General features: G+C 35.8%; 1 protein-coding gene and 1 pseudogene across 1 annotated transcript in view; one reads left to right on the forward strand and one right to left on the reverse strand.

The window, feature by feature from the left end:
* Window positions 1-20,150, reverse strand: part of LMLN (leishmanolysin like peptidase) — an 89,359-nt gene that overhangs the window by 48,595 nt on the left and 20,614 nt on the right. The window contains exons 7-9 of the mRNA XM_012780410.3: window positions 18,391-18,496; window positions 11,750-11,844; window positions 5,981-6,098 (exon numbers count right to left, since the gene is read on the reverse strand). Of these exons, the coding sequence (XP_012635864.2) occupies window positions 5,981-6,098; window positions 11,750-11,844; window positions 18,391-18,496 (319 nt within the window). The remainder of the gene's footprint in view (window positions 1-5,980; window positions 6,099-11,749; window positions 11,845-18,390; window positions 18,497-20,150) is intronic.
* Window positions 6,991-7,450, forward strand: LOC105879844 (ubiquitin-conjugating enzyme E2 N pseudogene; annotated as a pseudogene).

Here is a 20,150-nt window from a genome sequence, read left to right on the forward strand (position 1 = left end):
GAGTAGCTGGGACTACAGGCATGCGCCACCATGCCCGGCTAATTTTTTATATACATATCAGTTGGCCAATTAATTTCTTTCTATTTATAGTAGAGACGGGGTCTCGCTCTTGCTCAGGCTGGTTTTGAACTCCTGACCTCGAGCAATCCTCCCGCCTCGGCCTCCCAGAGAGCTAGGATTACAGGCGTGAGCCACCACGCCTGGCCGGAAAGAACTTCTTTTAAAAATACAGTGTTTAGGCCAGGCGTGGTGGCTCACACCTGTAATCCTAGCACTCTGGGAGGCCGAGGCAGGAGAATCGCTTGAAGTTGGGAGTTCGAGACCAGCCTGAACAAGAGCAAGACCCCATCTCTACTAAAAATAGAAAGAAATTAGCTGGACAACTAAAAATATACAGAAAAAATTAGCCGGGCATGGTGGCGCATTCCTGTAGTCCCAGCTACTTGGTAGGCTGAGGCAGGAGGCTCACTTGAGCCCAGGAGTTTGAGGTTGCTGTGAGCTAAGCTGACACTACGGCACTCTAGCCTGGGCAACAGAGTGAGACTGTTTCAAATAAAAAAAAAAATAGAAAAAAAAAATAGAGTTTTTAATATAATTAAATGAAACATTTTGATGCTGTTCTTTGCCAGGAAAATACTATTTCTCTTAATATTTTTTCTTTTCTTTGAAGAGTTTGACTTTAAGTCACATATATTTTTAAAAAGTTATAGACTAATTTGATTGCTACTTATAACTCTTGTCTCAACAATTATTTAAAATTTTATTTGATTGTAAATTGATAATTTTTTTTTGAGACAGGGTCTCCCTTTGCCACCCAGACTAGAGTGCAGTGGCATAATTATAGCTCACTGCAACCTCCAACTACCAGACTCAAGCGATCCTCCTGAGTACCTGGGACTACAGGTGTGCACCACCATGCCCAGATAATTTTTGTGTTTTTAAATTTTTTTTTATAGAGACAGGGTCTCACTATGTTGCCCAGGTTGGTCTTGAACTCCTGGCCTCAAGTGATATTCCTACCTCGGCCTCCCAAAGTACTGGGATTATAGGCATGAGCCACTGTGCCCAGCATGTAAACTGATAATTTATAACTGTATATATTTAGGAGGCATGATGTTATGATTTATGAATATAATGTGGAATAATTAAAACATATCCATCACCTCAAATACTTATTTTTTGTGGTGAGAACATTTAAAATTTACTATTAGTAAATTTGAAATGTACAACGCACTATTAGTAACTATAATATATTCCCATGCTGGGCAATAGATCCTGAAAGATACTTATTCCTCCTGAGATTTTGTATGCTTTGACTATCATCTCCCTGTTCTCCCCATCCCCCAAAACCTCTGTAACCACTATTCTACTCTCTGCTTCTGAGTTCAATTGATTTAGATGCCACATATAAGTGAGAACATGGGGTATTTGTCTTTCTGTGCCTGGCTTATTTCACTTAGCATAACATTCTCCAATTTCATCCATGTTGTCACAAATGACAGAATTTCCTACTTTTTTAGGGCTGAATACTATTCCATTGTATATACAGTTAATCCTTGAACAAGGTGGGTGTTAGGAATGTCAATCCCCAATTCTGTCAAAAATCATATAACTTTTGACTCCCCCAAAACTTGACTACCAATACCCTACCATTAACCATAAGACTTACTGATATCATAAACAATTAATACATATTTTGTATGTTAAATGTACTATACATTGAATTCTGACAAAGCTACAGAAAGAAAGTGTTATTAAGAAAATCATAAAGATGGGCACACCTTTAGCAGGGACTTAAGCATTACAAAAGTGATCCATGTAACAAAAAACATTTGTACCCCCTTAATATTTTGAAATTTAAAAAAAGGTAAAATTGGAAAAAAATCATAAGGAAGAGAGAATACATTTACTATAAGTCAAAGTGAATTATTGTTAAAGGTCTTCATCTTCAAGGTCTTCAGGTTGAGTAGGCTGAGGAGGTAGAGGAAGGGGGGGTTGATCTGGCTGTCTCAGTGGTTGCAGAGGTGGAAGAAAATCTGCATATAAATGGGCCATCAGAGTCCAAACTTGTGTTAAGGGTCAACTGTGTATACCACATTTTCTTCATCCATTCATCTGTAGATGGACACTTAGGTTGATACCATACCTTGGTTATTGTGAACAGTGCTACAATGAGCATAGGAGTGTAGACATTTCTTCATCAAACTGGTTTCAAATCTTTTGAGTAAATACCCAGAAATGGGAATGCAGGATCATATGGTAATTCTATATTTAGTTTTGTGAAGTAACTCCAGTTTTCCATAGTTGCTGTACTAATTTACATTCCCACTAATAGTGTACAAGGGTTCTCACTTTTCCACATCCTTTCCAACACTTGTTATCTTTTATCTTTGTGGTAACAGACATTCTGACAGGCATGAGATGATATCTATCTCATTGTGATTTTAATTTGCATTTCCCTAATGTTTAGCAATGTTGAGCATTTTTTCATGTATCTGTTGGTCATCCATGTGTCTTCATTTGAGAAATGTCTATTCAAGTCCTTTGTTCATTTGTTTTAATTGGGTTTTTTGTTTTCTTGATATTGAGTTCCTTATATATTTTAGATATTAACCTCTTATAAGATGTATGGCTTATAAATATTTTCTCCCAACCTGTAGGTTATGTCAACACTATTAATTTTCTTTGCTGTTTAAAAGCTTTTAGTTTGATTTAGTAATCCCATTTGTCTATTTTTGTTGCTTGTGATTTTGGAGTCAAATCTAAAAAAACTACCCAGAACAATGTCATATTGTTTTCCACCCATGTTTTCTTCTAATAGTTTTACAGTTTCTGGTCTTATATTTAAGTCTTTAATATATTTTGAGTTGATTTTTGTATATAGTATGAGATAAGAGTCTAATTCATTCTTTTGTATATAGATATCTAGTTTTCCCAACACGACTTAAGAGATTATCCTTTTCCCACTGTGTATTGGCATTTTTGTCAAAAGTCAATGGACTGTAAACTGTGGGTTCATTTCTGGGCTCTCTTTTCTGTTCCGTTGGTTAACATACCTATTTTTATGTCAGTATCATGCTGTTTTACTATCCTATAGCTTTGTAATATAGTTTAAATTCAGGCAGTGTGATGCCTCAAGCTTTGTTCTTTTTGTTCATGATTTGAATATGAGTTCTGTCTGGGAATTTATTCATTTCTTCTAAGTTATCCAATTTGTTGGCACATTACTGTTTACAGTAGTCTTCTATAATCCTTTGTATTTCTTTGGTATTAGTTGTAATTTTTCCTCTTTTATTTCTGATTTTATATATTTAGTCCTCTCTCTTTTTTTCTTAGTCTAGCTAAAGGTTTGTCAATTTTAACTTTTCAAAAAACCAACTCTTAGGTTTGTTGATACTTTATATTGTTTTTCTAGTCTCTATTTCATTTCTTTTTGTTCTTTATTATTTCCTTTCTTCTGGTAACTTTAGGCTTACTTTGTTCTTTTTCCAGTTACTTGAGGAGTAAAGCTAAGCTGTTTATTTGAGATCTTTCTTCTTGTATGATGTAGGCATTTACTGCTACAAACTTTCCTCTTAGAACTATTTTTGCTGTATCCTATAAGTTTTGGTATCTTGTGGTTCCATTTTCATTTGTCTCAAGATGTTTTATAATTTCCCTTTTAATTTCTTCATTGGCTCACTGGTTGGTTAGCAGGATGCTGTTTAATTTTCACATTATTTGTAAATTTTCCAAAATTCCTGTTATTGACTTCTAGTTTCATACCATACCCTTGTAGTTAGAAATGATGCTTGATATGATTTCAATCTTCTTAAATTCACTAAGGTCCGTTTTGTGTGCTAACATGTGGTCTATCCTGGAGAACGTTCCAGGTGCACTTGAGAAGACTGTGTATTCTGTTGCTGTTGGACAGAACATTCTGTATATGTCCGTTAGGTAAATTTGGTCTAAAGTGTTGTTCAAGACCAATGTTTCCTTATTAATTTTCTATCAGAATGATCCGTTCATTGTTGAAAGTAGAGTACTAAAGTCCCCTACTATTACTATTACAATCTATCTCTCCTTTCAGATCCTCTAATACATTTTACTAGGTTATTAAGTATAAAGTGACCGATTTCCTTAGGTATTAATATGACAATTGATCTCTCTGACATTTCACCTTGATACTTCTTGTTTGTTTGTTTATTGTAAAGGTACATCCTCATTCTTTCGAATGTAGTTTGGTTTGTGATTATCTTTCATTTTGTTTTTAGAGCAAATTTTGTAAAACCATGGATAAGTAAAAAATTTGTGTTATTTTTCAATATGAGTTCTATCATGGAACCAAAATATCAGCAAAGTGTTTGGGACAGCTGTGACTAATGAACATACAGTACGTCAATGGTTTGAAAAGTTCCAGTCTAGTAATTTTAATTTTGAAAATGAGCTATGTGGGTGACCTGAGACCAAGGTCAATAATGATGAGCTTAAAGCTATAGTGAAAGCAAATCCATCTCAACATATGCATGAATTATCAGCAAGGTTTGATGTTACTATTCCAACAATATTGGACAACTTGAAACAAATTGGCAATGTAAAGAAGCTGGATAGATAGGTACCTCATGAATTAACCAAGCATCAGAAGAGAAATTGTCTCAAGGCTTGCCTTTCTTTACTGTCACGGCATAAAAGAGAACCATTTCTACATTGTATTGTTACGTGTGATGAAAAAATGGATTCTTTTTGACAATTGCAAGCATTCAGCACAGCGGCTGGATAAAGATGACATGCTGAAACAGTGCAAAACTGAATATTCATTAAAAAAAAACTAATGGCATCTGTTTGGTGGTCCGGCACTGATATTATCCACTATGGCTTCATGAAACCTGGTCAACTGATTACAGTGGATGTCTACTACAACCAGTTGGATGAAATGATGAGGATGCTTGCAATTAAGCAGCCAAAATTGCTCTCTCAACAATTCTGATGCAGATATAAATTGCTGTTATTATGGGTGTAGTCTTTGTAGGAAAAAACATTTCTTCAGTAGAATACAACTTTTGCTCATTGGGTTTTGTCTGTCCTTTAGTTAGAGATCTTCAAGGATGGGAAACAGAGCAAGAACAGTAGAAAAGATGAGAAGGCAGAGAGCTATATGTTGTTGAGGAAGGGGTAAGGAAGAAGAGCTTTCTATCATTCAATAAGGGAGTAAAAGGGACCCTGTGAGAGTTAATTTTATGTGTCAACTTGACTGGGCCAGGATTTCCAGATATTTGGCCCAGATATTCTGGACGTTTCTGTGAGAGCTTTTTTTCTTTTTTTAAATGAAATTAACAAAATGTTAATGAAATTAACATTTATAATCAGTGAACTCTGAGTTAAACAGATCACGCTCCATAACGTGGGTAGGTCTCACATAATCAGTTGAGGGCTTAAACAAAACAAAGACTAACCTCCCCTGAAAAAGTAGTAATTCTGCACCTTTGGACTTGAACTGAAAACTCTTCTCTCAGTCTGCAGCCTGCTGGCCTATCCCATCAGATTTGGACTTGCCAAGCTTCCAGTCATGTCAGCCAATTCCTTAAAAAGAAATATCTCCCTCTTTCTCTCTCTCTCTGTGGATATATTGTGTATATATACTGTGTGTATGTGTATATGTGCACATCCTATTGGTTCTGTCTCTCTGGAGAATTGACTAATACAGACTCCAAATGAAATGATCAGCAATTATGGAAACAATACCAGTGATCCTAAGAGATACCACAAAAGAGGCGGCACTGGCCTAAAGCATTGGGTAGGATAGAGGCCACAAGAGTCACTGCCAAATTTCCATTTCCTCCGACTTCTCTTGGCTTGTACTGCCCTTTATATTACTATTCCTACTATAGTCTCTGAAATTTAATCATAAATTCTTACACAATAATGATTAGTAAAGAAAGGACCATAACGAAGGAAAAGAACACATGGCTCATGAGACATGAAGAAGTTCAGTAATACTTACAACAACACGAGGTGTTACTAGGAGATACACCGTGTGACGAACTATCTTATTATCTCGAATGTCCCATAATCTTTCCACTTTTCGGACTACTTTATCACTCCACTGATATAATCCAAGACTGCAATTACAGAATAAAAAGACAGTAATTTTTGCCAATTCACCATCACTTTAAATGTAAATGTGTTTATGCCTTCATCGGTCTAGACGTCTAATGTGCTATCCATTGTATCACAGAGCCACGTGTAAATGTTTATGAATATAATTATGAAATTAAAATATTTGAGAGCTTACTATGTACCAAGTCCATACAAAGACCTGACAAGCATTTTTTAATTTAATCTTTTCAATAATCCTATGAGATTATCATCATTATCTATTTTGTAGATAAAGAGACAGAGGTTTAAGGAGATGCAGTAACTTGTTCAAGTTCACATAGCTGATACTTGGCTAAGATGACAATGAATTACTTCTTTTTGATACATTTATTATATAAAAAAACAAAAGCAAGTCCAGAGACATATTCAAACATAAAAGGAAATCTAACCAAAAAAATGCTGCATTAATTTAATAGAAAAGTAGATAATTATTAAAATTATCCTATGCTATGAAACTAGTTATATGTCTGGGGGAAAAATTAAATCCCTATTTCAAGCAATATACAAAAATAGATTCCAGAAAGAAGTTAGTGAAAATGGCAGAGTAAAAATTTTTGAAAATTCTCTCCTCCATTAAAGCAATGAGAAAACTAGCCAAATTGTACAAATCAACTTTTCAAAACTCTCAAAATTAACCAAAGGTTTACAGCAATCCAGGAAGCATTTGTTCACTAAAAATAGATGAATCAGTAAACACAGGAAGATTTGTGGTGTTTTTCCATGCCCTCTCTCCAGCTTTGTGGCAGCCTTAGAAGTTAAGAAGCCACAATCAAAGTGGAGTCCAGGACTTTCACTCCTGCGTGAGGTGAGTGGAGCTGGAGACAAGACCAGAGGCCAAACTTGGGATCTGACAAGATGGCCGGGCTGCCCGGAAGGATCATCAAGGAAACCCAGCCTTTGCTGACGGAACTGTTCCTGGCATTAAAGTAGAACCAGATGAGAGCAACGCCCGTTATTTTCATGTAGTCATTGCTGGCCCCCAGGATTCCCCCCTTTGAGGGAGGGACTTTTAAATTTGAACTATTCCTTCCCTGAAGAATACCCAGTGGCAGCTCCTAAAGTACGTTTCATGACCAAAATTTATCATCCTAATGTAGACAAGCTGGGAAGAATATGTTTAGATATTTTGAAAGATAAATGGTCCCCAGCACTGCAGATCCGCACAGTTCTGCTATCAATCCAGGCTTTGTTAAGTGCTCCCAATCCAGATGATCCGTTAGCAAATGATGTGGTGGAGCAGTGGAAGACTAATGAAGCCCAAGCCATATAAACAGCTAGAGCATGGACTAGGCTATATGCCATGAATAATATTTAAATCAATCCGATCATCAAGTGTGTATCACTTCTCCCGTTCTGCCAAGACTTCTTCCTTTTTTGTTTTCATTTAATAGACACAGTCTTAGAAACATTACAGAATAAAAGCCCAGACATATTCAGTCCTTTGGTGATTAAATGCACATTAGCAAATCTATGTCTTTTCCTGATTCACTGTTGTAAAGCATGAGCAGAGGCTAGAAGTATCATGTGGATTGTTACAAAACGTTTAAAAGCAGGGGCACCTCTCTGCTTTTATTCATTTCCCCCATCATGGTTTAAGTATGAAGCACTGTGAACGAAGGTAGTTGTCAGGGTTAGCTGCAGGGGTGTGGGTGTTTTTCTTTATTTTATTTTTTTTTTTGAGAGGGGAGGTAGTTTTAATTTTATGAGCTCCTTTCCCCCTTTTTTTTTTTGTTTTGTTTTTGTTTTTTGAGACAGAGTCTCGCTTGTTGCCCAGGCTATAGTGAGTGCCGTGGCGTCAGCCTAGCTCACAGCAACCTCAAACTCCTGGGCTCAAGTAATCCTTCTGCCTCAGCATCCCGAGTAGCTGGGACTACAGGCATGCACCACCATGCCCGGCTAATTTTATATATTTATATTAGTTGGCCAATTAATTTCTTTCTATTTATAGTAGAGACGGGGTCTCGGTCTTGCTCAGGCTGGTTTCGAACTCCTGACCTTGAGCAATCCGCCCACCTCGGCCTCCCAGAGTGCTAGGATTACAGGCGTGAGCCACCGCGCCCGGCCTCCTTTCCCCATTTTAATGGTGATCTAAATGCATTGGTTAAAAGCAGCTAACCAGTTCTTTAGAATATGCTCTCTAGCCAAGTCTAACTTTATTTAGACACTATGGATGGACAAGCTTGATTGTTTGAACCAAAATGGGAACATTAAACATCACAGTCCTCACTAATAACACACTGTGACTTTGCTGTTGAGTGTAGATTTCCCCCTTCAAAAAAAAAAAAAAGCTTGTGACTGTTGTGTATGGCTTGTCTGGAAACTTCTGTAAATCTTATGTTTTAGTAAAATACTTTTTGTTATTCTAAAAAAAAAAAAAAAAAAAAAAGCCATAATCAGGGTGAAAACCAGCAACCTGATAGCCGTTAGAGGGGGCAGAAGAGGGTTGATGGGAAAAGTTAATTAAAAAAACCATGACCCAACCACACATCTAAAAAAGACACAGTTGAGATTAAAATAGGCAGAAAATAAAAGGATTAAAAAAATATATACTATTAAACAGAACTCCAGAAAGAGCTGGAATGGCTATATTAATATCAGACAAAATAGACTTTAAAATAAAAATTGTTACTAGAAGGACATTTTATAATAAAAGCCTTGGTCCATCTGCCATAAAAATATAAAAATTATAAATATATATGTACCTTACAAGAGAGTCCTAAAATATAGGAATCAAAAATAAATTCCAAATGGATTAAAGCAATGAATGTAAAAAAGTCAAATTATAATTTACTAGAAGAAATTTAGGAGAATATAATCTTTGGAGGGCAGAAACTGTCTTAAACAATAAAGAAAAAAGATGAATTAAATGGCATAAAATTTAAAAACTTTTGTATATGGCAAAAATATGATAAATGAAGTAAAAAGATGAACTAATCAGAAATATTTACAACAAACATGAAAAAGAATTAATATCCCTAATTTTTTATTTTTGAAAAATCTATACAAAGTGATTAGAAAAGGAAAACTAACCTAAAAGATTAGACAAAGAAAAAAGCAGCGTACAAAGAGAAAATGCAAATGACTAAAACGTCACTAGCTATCCTGGAAACACAACAATGAGATACCATCTTTTATCCATCCAATTGGCCTAAAAAAAGACTGACAATATCCAGCACTGGTAAGGTGGTAACAAAAGCATTCATACATTTCTGGTGGGAATGTGCTCTGTCACACCTTCATAAAAAATGTAACAGCAGTTTTTATTAAAATGTATAGTATACATAGATTTTAAATCAAAATCCTATTTGGGGAAATCTATCCTGCATAAATAAAATCACTATTATAAAAGCAATATATTTATTATAGAAAATTATGGTGGATATCTTCATTTTTCCCTACAACCTAAATAACTTTTTTCTGGCTTTTTTCCTAGATTCTCTCTCCAACTGTCCTTAAAAAAATCTCTCATGCTCATTTTTTTTTTTTTTTTTTTTTTTTTGAGACAGAGTCTGGCTTTGTTGCCCAGGCTAGACTGAGTGCCATGGCGTCAGCCTAGCTCACAGCAACCTCAAAATCCTGGGCTCAAGCAATCCTCCTGCCTCAGCCTCCTGAGTAGCTGGGACTACAGGCATGCGCCACCATGCCCGGCTAATTTTATATATATATATGTTAGTTGGCCAATTAATTTCTTTCTAGTTTTACAGTAAGAGACGGGGTCTCGCTCAGGCTGGTTTTGAACTCCTGACCTTGAGCAATCCGCCCACCTCGGCCTCCCAGAGTGCTAGGATTACAAGCGTGAGCCACCGCGCCCGGCCTCTCATGCTCATTGATAGAACAGAATATAAAGAGGGTTTTCCCAACATTATTTTATAAAAATTTCAAACACACAAAACATTGAAAGAATTGTATAGTGAACACTCTTATACTCAATACTTATAACCTAGATTCTACAATTAACATTTTGTTATATTTATCATATTATCTGTTCATTTCCCTTTGCCTTAGAGATATTATTTTTAATTCCTTTTATTTTTTCCCATGGCAAAGCAATGTTTAAACATAATAGTAAATCAAGTCAGCCAGAAATTAAAGTTTTTACCTTCTTAATCACTGCAATACTCTCTTTACCATTCATACTTTGAGATTAACAGTTCTTCAAATAGAGAGGTTAGAGGCAAATCCAATTCTTTGCATCTCTAATAACTGAATTTATTACTCCATTATTTTCATTTATCCTGAAAGATTTCATACTTTTGAGGAATATCCTCAATGCAAGAAAGCATTGTAAATTGTAAGCTTAACAATAGTTTGTGTGTAGGGGTCTCTGTTTTCTCCTTACTTTTATTATTATATAGATGATACCTATCTCACTATTTATATGTTTTCCAAAAGACCTCAATTCTTAGGAAAGATCAGATTTTTACCAAATAAACAAACAAACACAACCTAGGAAAGAGAACATCTTTACATATACTCTAAAAATACATTATGTTTATTTAATATATACTATTTTAATAAAGATTTTGTAACTGAAGTAAAATATATGTAATATAAACACATCATAAGTATAAGGATTAATTTTTTTTAATCCTGCACCCATATAGCACTGCACTGATAAAGATATGGTACAATGTCAGCACATCTGGCAGGTTTCCTTGTGCCCCTCACCAATCTATATTCAACCTATATGGCATTTAACAGCCTGCCATCTAAAGTAAAACCACTCACCTTTTATTGTTGCTAGTTTTTGAACTCCATACAAATGGACTATCTGACTTCTTTTGATCAACATGGCATGTGAAATTCATCCATGCTACTAAATATAGCAATAAATAACGTGTTATTTTTAGTGCTATGTAGTTTTCAAGTATATATCTCACAATTTATTTATCCATTCTATTGACAGACCTTTGAGTGGCTTATATTTTTTGGCCAATAACAAAACTGTGCCTTGCATATTCTTATTCTAATGAAACTATACTCTTAATTTAGAGATTTATTTTCATATAAATGCATGCAAATAATTATAGTTCTATGACTGATATTCTCTACAAAACCCTTGGTAAATTTTTTTAGTATTTCTTAGTATTGCTTATTTTAGGCTCTGAACCTAGATCACTGCTATCCGCTGTGCTAAATAAAATATCAGCTAATTACAGGACACATTGATCATCAACACTTTGAAGACACTTGTGACCCTGGGTTCCTCCTGGGGCTATGCATGTCTGAGCATTGCTTGATTTTGAAAAAAAAAAAAAAAAAAGAAAGAAAGAAAAAAATATCAGCTAACATGTAAATATTGCTATGTATAGGCAATAATGAATAACCAACCTACATATTCCCACAGCCTAATACTGCAAATACAAGTTACAGTGTGGTAGAGAGAAGCCCTCCCTGGCAAGATGGGCTTGCCTAACTCGTAGTCTGCATCTCAATTGCTTCATTGATAAAATGAAGAGATGAAGCTAAATGACCTCTTCTGTCTTGTTTTAAGATCTACAATTTCCTTAGATTAGCCATAAAGACGCTATTATTTATGGCACCTAACATGCTGTGTTTCTCAGATTCTAGTCTTAGCACCCTACTAAATGAGAAGAACAAAAATAATAACTACCTATAATTAAAAGGTGGGAGACCATCTGCAAATCTTGATGTTAGAGGACTTCCATCTTTATCACGGTAGAATGCAAACAGCCCAGCAGAGAAACCCTATATGAAAAAGTCAAAATGTGTTAAAGTGAAAAATATCAAGTCTGATTACAGATATAACATGCCTACTATCATAGGAGAACACTGATACTAGTACATAAAAGCACCATGCCAATACTTCTACAGGAACTGCTCATACACTGGAATTAGACAATTATGTGTTCCATATTTATGAATTTTAAATTCTAATTGAGGTAATCATTTTTTTTTATTTTTTATTTATTTTTTTTTTTTTGAGACAGAGTCTCGCTTTGTTGCCTAGGCTAGAGTGAGTGCCGTGGCGTCAGCCTAGCTCACAGCAACCTCAAACTCCTGGGCTCAAGCGATCCTTCTGTCTCAGCCTCCCATGTAGCTGGGACTACAGGCATGAGCCACCATGCCCGGCTAATTTTTTCTATATATATTAGTTGGCCAATTAGTTTCTTTCTATTTATAGTAGAGACGGGGTCTCGCTCTTGCTCAGGCTGGTTTTGAACTCCCGACCTCGAGCAATCCGCCTGCCTCGGCCTCCCAGAGAGCTAGGATTACAGGCGTGAGCCACCGTGCCCGGCCAGAGGTAATCATTTTTAATGAAAAATTTTCTAAATTTCATTATATGTTTTTTTTTGTTTTTTTTTTTTTGAGACAGAGTCTCGCTTTGTTGCCCAGGCTAGAGTGAGTGCCGTGGCGTCAGCCTAGCTCACAGCAACCTCAAACTCCTGGGCTCAAGCGATCCTTCTGTCTCAGCCTCCCATGTAGCTGGGACTACAGGCATGAGCCACCATGCCCGGCTAATTTTTTCTATATATATTAGTTGGCCAATTAGTTTCTTTCTATTTATAGTAGAGACGGGGTCTCGCTCTTGCTCAGGCTGGTTTTGAACTCCCGACCTCGAGCAATCCGCCTGCCTCGGCCTCCCAGAGAGCTAGGATTACAGGCATGAGACACCGCGCCTGGCCTCATTATATGTTTTAAAGTTATGTTTTCAGTGTAAGCACTATAAACTCAATTATTGTGCTATAATGATACTTCCAGACACTATTAAAGTTTAAAAACCATAAAGAGCCCCACATGTTGTGTTTTTAATTCCTCTGTCTGCTTGTGTGTGTGTGTGCATGTTACAAAATGGTTTGGAATGTCTGTCTGCTTTTTAAAGTTATTTTAGGCCGGGCACGGTGGCTCACGCCTGTAATCCTAGCACTCTGGGAGGCCGAGGCGGGCGGATTGTTCGAGGTCAGGAGTTCGAAACCAGCCTGAGCAAGAGCGAGACCCCGTCTCTACTATAAATAGAAACAAATTGGCCAACTAATATATATACAAAAAATTAGCCGGGCGTGGTGGCGCATGCCTGTAGTCCCAGCTACTTGGGAGGCTGAGGCAGCAGGATTGCTTGAGCCCAGGAGTTTGAGGTTGCTGTGAGCTAGGCTGACGCCACGGCACTCACTCTAGCCTGGGCAACAAAACGAGACTCTGTCTCAAAAAAAAAAAATAATAATAATAGTTATTTTAGGCTGGGCACGGTGGCTCACGCCTGTAATCCTAGCACTCTGGGAGGCTGAGGTGGGTGGACTGTTAGGGCTCAGGAGTTCAAGACCAGCCTGAGCAAGAGCGAGACCCTGTCTCTACTAAAAAAATAGAAAGAAATTAGATGGACAACTAAAAAAATATATAGAGAACAAATTAGCCAGGCATGGTGGCACATGCCTGTAGTCCTAGCTACTTAGGAGGCTGAGGAAGGAGGATCCCTTGAGCCCAGGAGTTTGAGGTTGCTGTGAGCTCGGCTGATGATACGGCACTCTAGCCAGGGCAACAGAGTGAGACTCTGTCTCTAAATAATTAAATAAATAAAGTTATTTAAGCCTTCTTCCTTTTTTGAGACTGTATCAGGTATCACTTCTGAATACTGGATGAAAGTTGAAAAGATGGAAGCACTATGCTGAATTGCATAGCCAAGACTAACACTTGCTTAAAACAAAATCGATAGATTTTTTCTATAATGATTTTGACACCATATAAAATAGGTGAGCGTAATTAAAGTTTACTCTGAAGATATACACTTGTATGAGTTCAAATACACACATAAAGAAACCATTACTTATCTAACAATTTCCTTTCCTCTGATTTTGAGAAGGTAGTACAAGTCATCACTACTTCCTTTCTACAAGGATTTCAATAGTATCAGAAGAAGTAGCAGCCCAGGGCTCTGCCATAGCCAGATACTTTCATAGGCCTTTTAGTATCCTTAATTCATAAACCTCAGAATTTTAAGGGAGGAAAAATCTTCTACAAAAAAGTTCTTATACTTCGTAAGGAAACCTAAGGCACCAACAGTAATGGTAACAAAGACACTCTTTGGCTGTGTTTATCACAATTGCTTCTTCACTTGAATTTACTAACTTCTACAACTGCATCCAGGGAATGCTATTATTAATATTTTAAAACCATTAACAATACCATGTAGGGTAGGGAGCCACGGAATTAAGTGTGCTCCTGACAGCACTCATAAAAATTAAAAATCTAATTCCAAAGTCCACATTTCATATATATCAATATGTATACACACACAGAGAAAAAGAATGGAAATATATGTGTATGTATATACATGTAAGAAAAAAGACTGCAAACAAATATATCAAAATGTTAGCTGGTTTTTTTCTATAATGGTGGTAGGGTAATGGGTAAAATCACCCATACTCCAAACATATTTTTACAATGTGAATTTGTAAGTTTATAATCACATTTTAAAAACACTATTTTTAAGAAGTCTCAAACTTTACTGAGATAAAGAATACTTCACATAAAGGTATTCAAATTGCCATTCTTTCTCTCTCCCCTCTTCAAATAAGGAGAAAAGGGGCAAAAAAAATTATCATTTGATATCTATTTTATTAGTGAGATTTTTCTTGCTTTCTTTCTAATAACTAAAACAAAGCACTCTGTAACTACTTCTTTATGTTTTATACATTGAGAATATGCTATAGCTTATATCCAAATAGCTAACAATTCATAAATGATCATTTAATAAATTTCTTTGGCAACTCTGCTTACATAACTGTTGCCTCTGTGTTATTCAAGACTTGTCAAAATGATTAATGGAATCCAGGTTATCCTTTTATCCCTACATGTTTTCTTCTTCTTTTTTAATCTCTTAAAATGCAAAGAAAAATTAAATGGTTGTTTAATATACAATTCACTAAAGTTATACAAAGCTTAAAATAGTATAATCTGCCTCATCCTTTGTACTATTCTAAATACACATTTTTTCCACCTTGTCAACTTGACAAAATTTTCTAAGCACTCACATTTCAGAAGGCTCATCTAATATTCAAAGTACCACTGGTCAGATCCAGTGGCTCACACCTGTAATCCTAACACTCTGGGAAGCCAAGGTGGCTGGATCGCTCAAGGTCAGGAGTTCAAAACCAGCCTGAACAAGAGTGAGACCCTGTATCTACTAAAAATAGAAAGAAATTAATTGGCCAACTAAAAATACATAGAAAAAATTGGCCGGGCATAGTGGCACATGCCTGTAGTCCCAGGTACTCAGGGAGCTGAGGCAGGAGGATTGCTTGAGCCCAGGAGTTTGAGGTTGCTGTGAGCTAGGCTGATGTCACGCCATGCCACTCTAGCCTGGATTACAGAGTGAGACTCTGCCTCAAAAAAAAAAAAAAAAAACAAACAAAAAACCCCACAAAGAAACAAAGTACCATGGATGACTGTGGTTGACAGCTATGAGCATATATAACTTTACAGGGATTATCTGTGTTTGTGAACTATTTAATTCTTACCATCCCAACATGGTTTTTAAAGCTTAAGCTTATCTTTAAATTTTCTTAGGTTTTTACATTTTAGAAATAATTCCAAATATATAATAAAGTAAAAAATAATCTAATAGAAACTCATATGTACTCTTTAAGAGGATTTATGATGTTAGTTTTGCCATACTTTCCTTAGAAGACTTTCTCTAAAGAAAGAAAACACTGAAAAGTAATATTGCTGAAACCTCATTAACTCATCCCTTTCTCCTTCTCTTCCCAGAGGTGATCACTACCTTGAAGCCAATGTACATAACTCCCATACATATCTTTATAGTTTTACAACATTTATAACCATAAACAAGATATAATTTTGACAGTTTAAAAATGTATTACACTTTAACATGTATCATGTTTTGTATACATATAAAAGGGAGTATTATTCAGTCTTAAAAAGGAATGAAATTCTGGTACACACTACATAAAGACATTATGTTAAATAAAATAAGCCAGGCTAAAGGACAAATACCGTGTGACACCACTTATATGAGGTACCCAGAATAGTCAACTTCACAGAGACAGAAAGTAGAACAGTGGTTACCAGGGGCTGGGGAAATGGGGTAGCAAGTAACAGTATAGGATGATGAAAGAGTTCTGGACATGAATAGTGGTAATGGTTGCACAATAATATGAATATACTTATGCCACTGAACTGTACACTTAAAAATGATTAAAATGGTAAGTTTTATGTTTAGATATATTTATATTTTACCCCACCAAAAAAAAATGGTACCATGCAGTACACATATTTTTGCATCTTGATTTCTTACTTAACATCATGTTTTGGGAATTTATCTATATTGATAAATTATTTCTAGCTCATTCATTTTAAATGCTATATAATATTCCATTTTATGAATAAAACATTTCTGTTCCACTGAAAATTGTCAATAAGGTTGTAAAAAATTTTTATTATAAAGTTACAGCAAATATCTTTGTATAAATCTCTTTGAGCATGAATGGCACAGAATCTCTGAATTATAGGATATGCACAGTTTCATGTTACAGTTTCATAATGCCAAATTGCTCACCCAAGTGGTTTTGAACATTTACCCTTCCACTACATTATTTAAGTTCCCATTTTCTTATGTCCTTGACAATACTAATTATTAATCTTTGCTAATCTGACAGGTATTGGTGTCTTGCTTTAAGATTCCCTGACCACTAAAGTAAGACTGAACACCTTCTTATACATTTCTAGGCCAGCTGGATTTTTTTCTTTGTGAATTGCCTGTTTATAACCTAATACATCTTATGTCTGGAACCTCTGCATTTATGCTCACTTAAACTAGACTTAAACCCTGTTGCTTTTCTCTGGTTCTCTCAACATCAAGTATCTATAGTGCTTAGAACTTAAAATGTTACTTAGGATGGTATTTGTCTTTCACTATAATTAGCAGGTTTAACTTAGATTCTTTTTTTTTTTTTTTTTTTGAGACAGAGTCTCACTTTGTTGTCCAGGCTAGAGTGAGTGCCGTGGCGTCAGCCTAGCTCACAGCAACCTCAAACTCCTGGGCTTGAGTGATCCTTCTGCCTCAGCCTCCCGAGTAGCTGGGACTACAGGCATGCGCCACCATGCCCGGCTAATTTTTTATATATATATCAGTTGGCCAATTAATTTCTTTCTATTTATAGTAGAGACGGGGTCTCGCTCTTGCTCAGGCTGGTTTTGAACTCCTGACCTTGAGCAATCCGCCCGCCTCGGCCTCCCAAGAGCTAGGATTATAGGCGTGAGCCACAGCGCCCGGCCTAGATTCTTTTTAATAAAAGGAAAACAGATCTTTCATTTTAGAATCTCCTTACTTGAAGGACATAAGTACTATATAGTTACACTTGAGTTTTACCTTGTTGTTCAATGTATTTGCTGACTTAAAGACTGATGTTTGCATTTCAAGGTCATACATGATAGCTCACTAAATGAGACTAATAAATAACAGACATTAATTTTTCTTAGTGTGCGCCCTGGCTTAGAGCTTGTAATGGCCATTAATTTTATTACACTTTACTATGTACAACATGGTACTAAGCTATTTATAGGGACTGTCTCATTTAACCTTTAAGAAAAAAAAATGAGGCTTACAAAGGCTAAGTAATTTGCGCCCAAGATCCCCAAAATTTTTAGGGATAGAGCTAAGAAGATTTGTACCTAGGTCTGTGTGATCCATTCTCTCTTTTAACCACTGCATTTTGCTGTCATTTATTTTCTAAACACACGAATGTCATCAGAAGAATATTTCCTATGGTCTTAGGCAACTTCTTTTAATTCCCTAGATATACAGTAAAAGTTCACTATTTTGGACAAATTGGGAAAAAGGAATTAGAAGTTCTGAATCAGTTAATGTATATAAATTTTAGAAAGCCTAAATAGATCAAGAAGATTTTTTAGAAATGAACTCTCTGTAAGAGATAGAAAAGAGCTATAATCATTAGTAGCATATGAGTTATCATTCTAGAGGAAAGTGAATTTTTCTAAATTACTAAGTTTCTTCTTAAGAAGCTTAATTATTCTCTCAAAAATCCAATTTATCTAATGGATTTACTTGTTTAATCATATTACACAGCAAAAATCAACCTAGTCACTATCCTAATCATCAAAACTCTTTATTGGCAGAGTCCTAATTAATCAAGTTTTACTGAACATGAATCTAAGAATCCACACAATCTTAAAACTAATATGTGCATCCAAATGAGAACATAAAAAGCAGAAAAATCAAGGCATGAAGAAATAACAGTAGGTTACAGTAGAATTTACCAAGGCATGAATAATCTCATGTTTCACTGTGGACAGCATCCCAATAAACTCCTGAGGCTGGGTTGAGATCATATTTGGACACAGGTTAGCATATCCTGCTATTGGCCTGTTAAAATAGACATTGAATTTTTAATTATATTCCAATATTTATTTGTTAAATATTTATTACAATATTTACTAATGTATACTTCTCTATCAAAAACTGCTCAAGGACAGAAAAATCATTACTAAATAGCAAATGTAATTTTGCATCATAACAGCTTACTTTTACTTCAAGACATGAACCCTCTGCTTCTCTGTGGCATAGCAAATCAACACCTGGTTGCACAACAGGATGGAGTCAGATGATTATACTTCAGTGTGAATTTTTAAAATATGGCAATATAATACTCAAAAAAGGAATAAACTGAAAAATTTAAATTCTAACACTATTTTACTTGCAAAAGCCATATTTGACTTCAGCATTCCACTATATTGACAGGCACAGTGACAAGCAGGTATCGAGGGAAACCAGCTACACAACAGGGCAGGCAATAAGCAAATCGCTTAGCTTGCGGAAAGCTGCTGATCCTTCTTATCTCCATCTTGCTATTCCCTCTCTCCTGCCCTAACACTATCTACATGCACAGCAAGATTTTTACCTTCCATCATCTTCTAGAATCTATAGAATTCTACATCTCTGTCTGTGCCTAGAACTCAAGAGTCCAAGAGAAGACTAGGACTCAGAGTCTAGAATAATTCAGTAATTCCAATATGCACCAGCTGTCTTTCAAAAGCTATGGCAAACAGACAATGCTAAAGAACCCCAAGATCCTTTCTCCCACCACTACCTTCACTTTTTACCACAGAAATATCACAAACCTCACTAAATTATGATTGCCTAGTTACAAAGAACATTTGCCTTATTTAAATTTAAAAAATACAGTACACTTCCTTCCTACTTGATAGCAATAGACTTAGAAAAAGTATGAACATAATTCACATATGAAAACGTTGCCACAGTGACCTGTAAAATAGAAAATGGATGCCAGGCTTAAAACCCTTCAGGGACTTCCTACAGCGCTCAGAATAAAAGAGCCCTGTTTGCCTCTCCAAGGACTCATCCTCCAACAGTGTCCATTGAAGTGGCTCCTGACAGCAACAGGTACACATGGCTTTTTCCTAACATAAGTTCTTCCCCTACCTCTTTATTTGGCTAACGCCTATCAATGTTCAGGTAACAGCTACAATTTCTCTTTCAAAGAGGCATTCCTTGCCTAATTTATCTAAATGATGTTTCCTCCCTTTGTTTTCTTTTATGTTACAGCACCCTGTTTATTTTCTACAAAGTATTTATCATATTTTGAAATCACATATTTACTTGCAAGAACACATAACTAATTAATATCTACCTCCTGTAATCTGTAAATTCCATAAGGCAGGTACACATGTCTATTTTGTTCACCTAGTCTCCCAGAAACACAGTAGGTATGAATTAATGCAATACAGCAGCTTTGAAGAAATGTTTTGTTTCTTTCAAAAAGAGTAACTGAAGATATACTGCTTTCTTCCAACATCAACACTCTTCTCAAAAAAAAATTAAAATCTTTCCCCAGATATGAGTAGACATATAGGAATAGCTTCATATTCACTGGTACAAAGAATATTTATTCTTTAAGCTACTCATTCATATCAAATATGGACCGAATGTTAAAGTGCTATAAGTAAACAGAGCAGTGCAATGAAACTGAAACACCTCTCTCAGTTATGGGATTTTCATC

The sequence above is a fragment of the Microcebus murinus genome, chromosome 1 (assembly GCF_040939455.1).
Source record: "Microcebus murinus isolate Inina chromosome 1, M.murinus_Inina_mat1.0, whole genome shotgun sequence".
In the NCBI taxonomy this organism is placed as follows: domain Eukaryota; kingdom Metazoa; phylum Chordata; class Mammalia; order Primates; family Cheirogaleidae; genus Microcebus; species Microcebus murinus.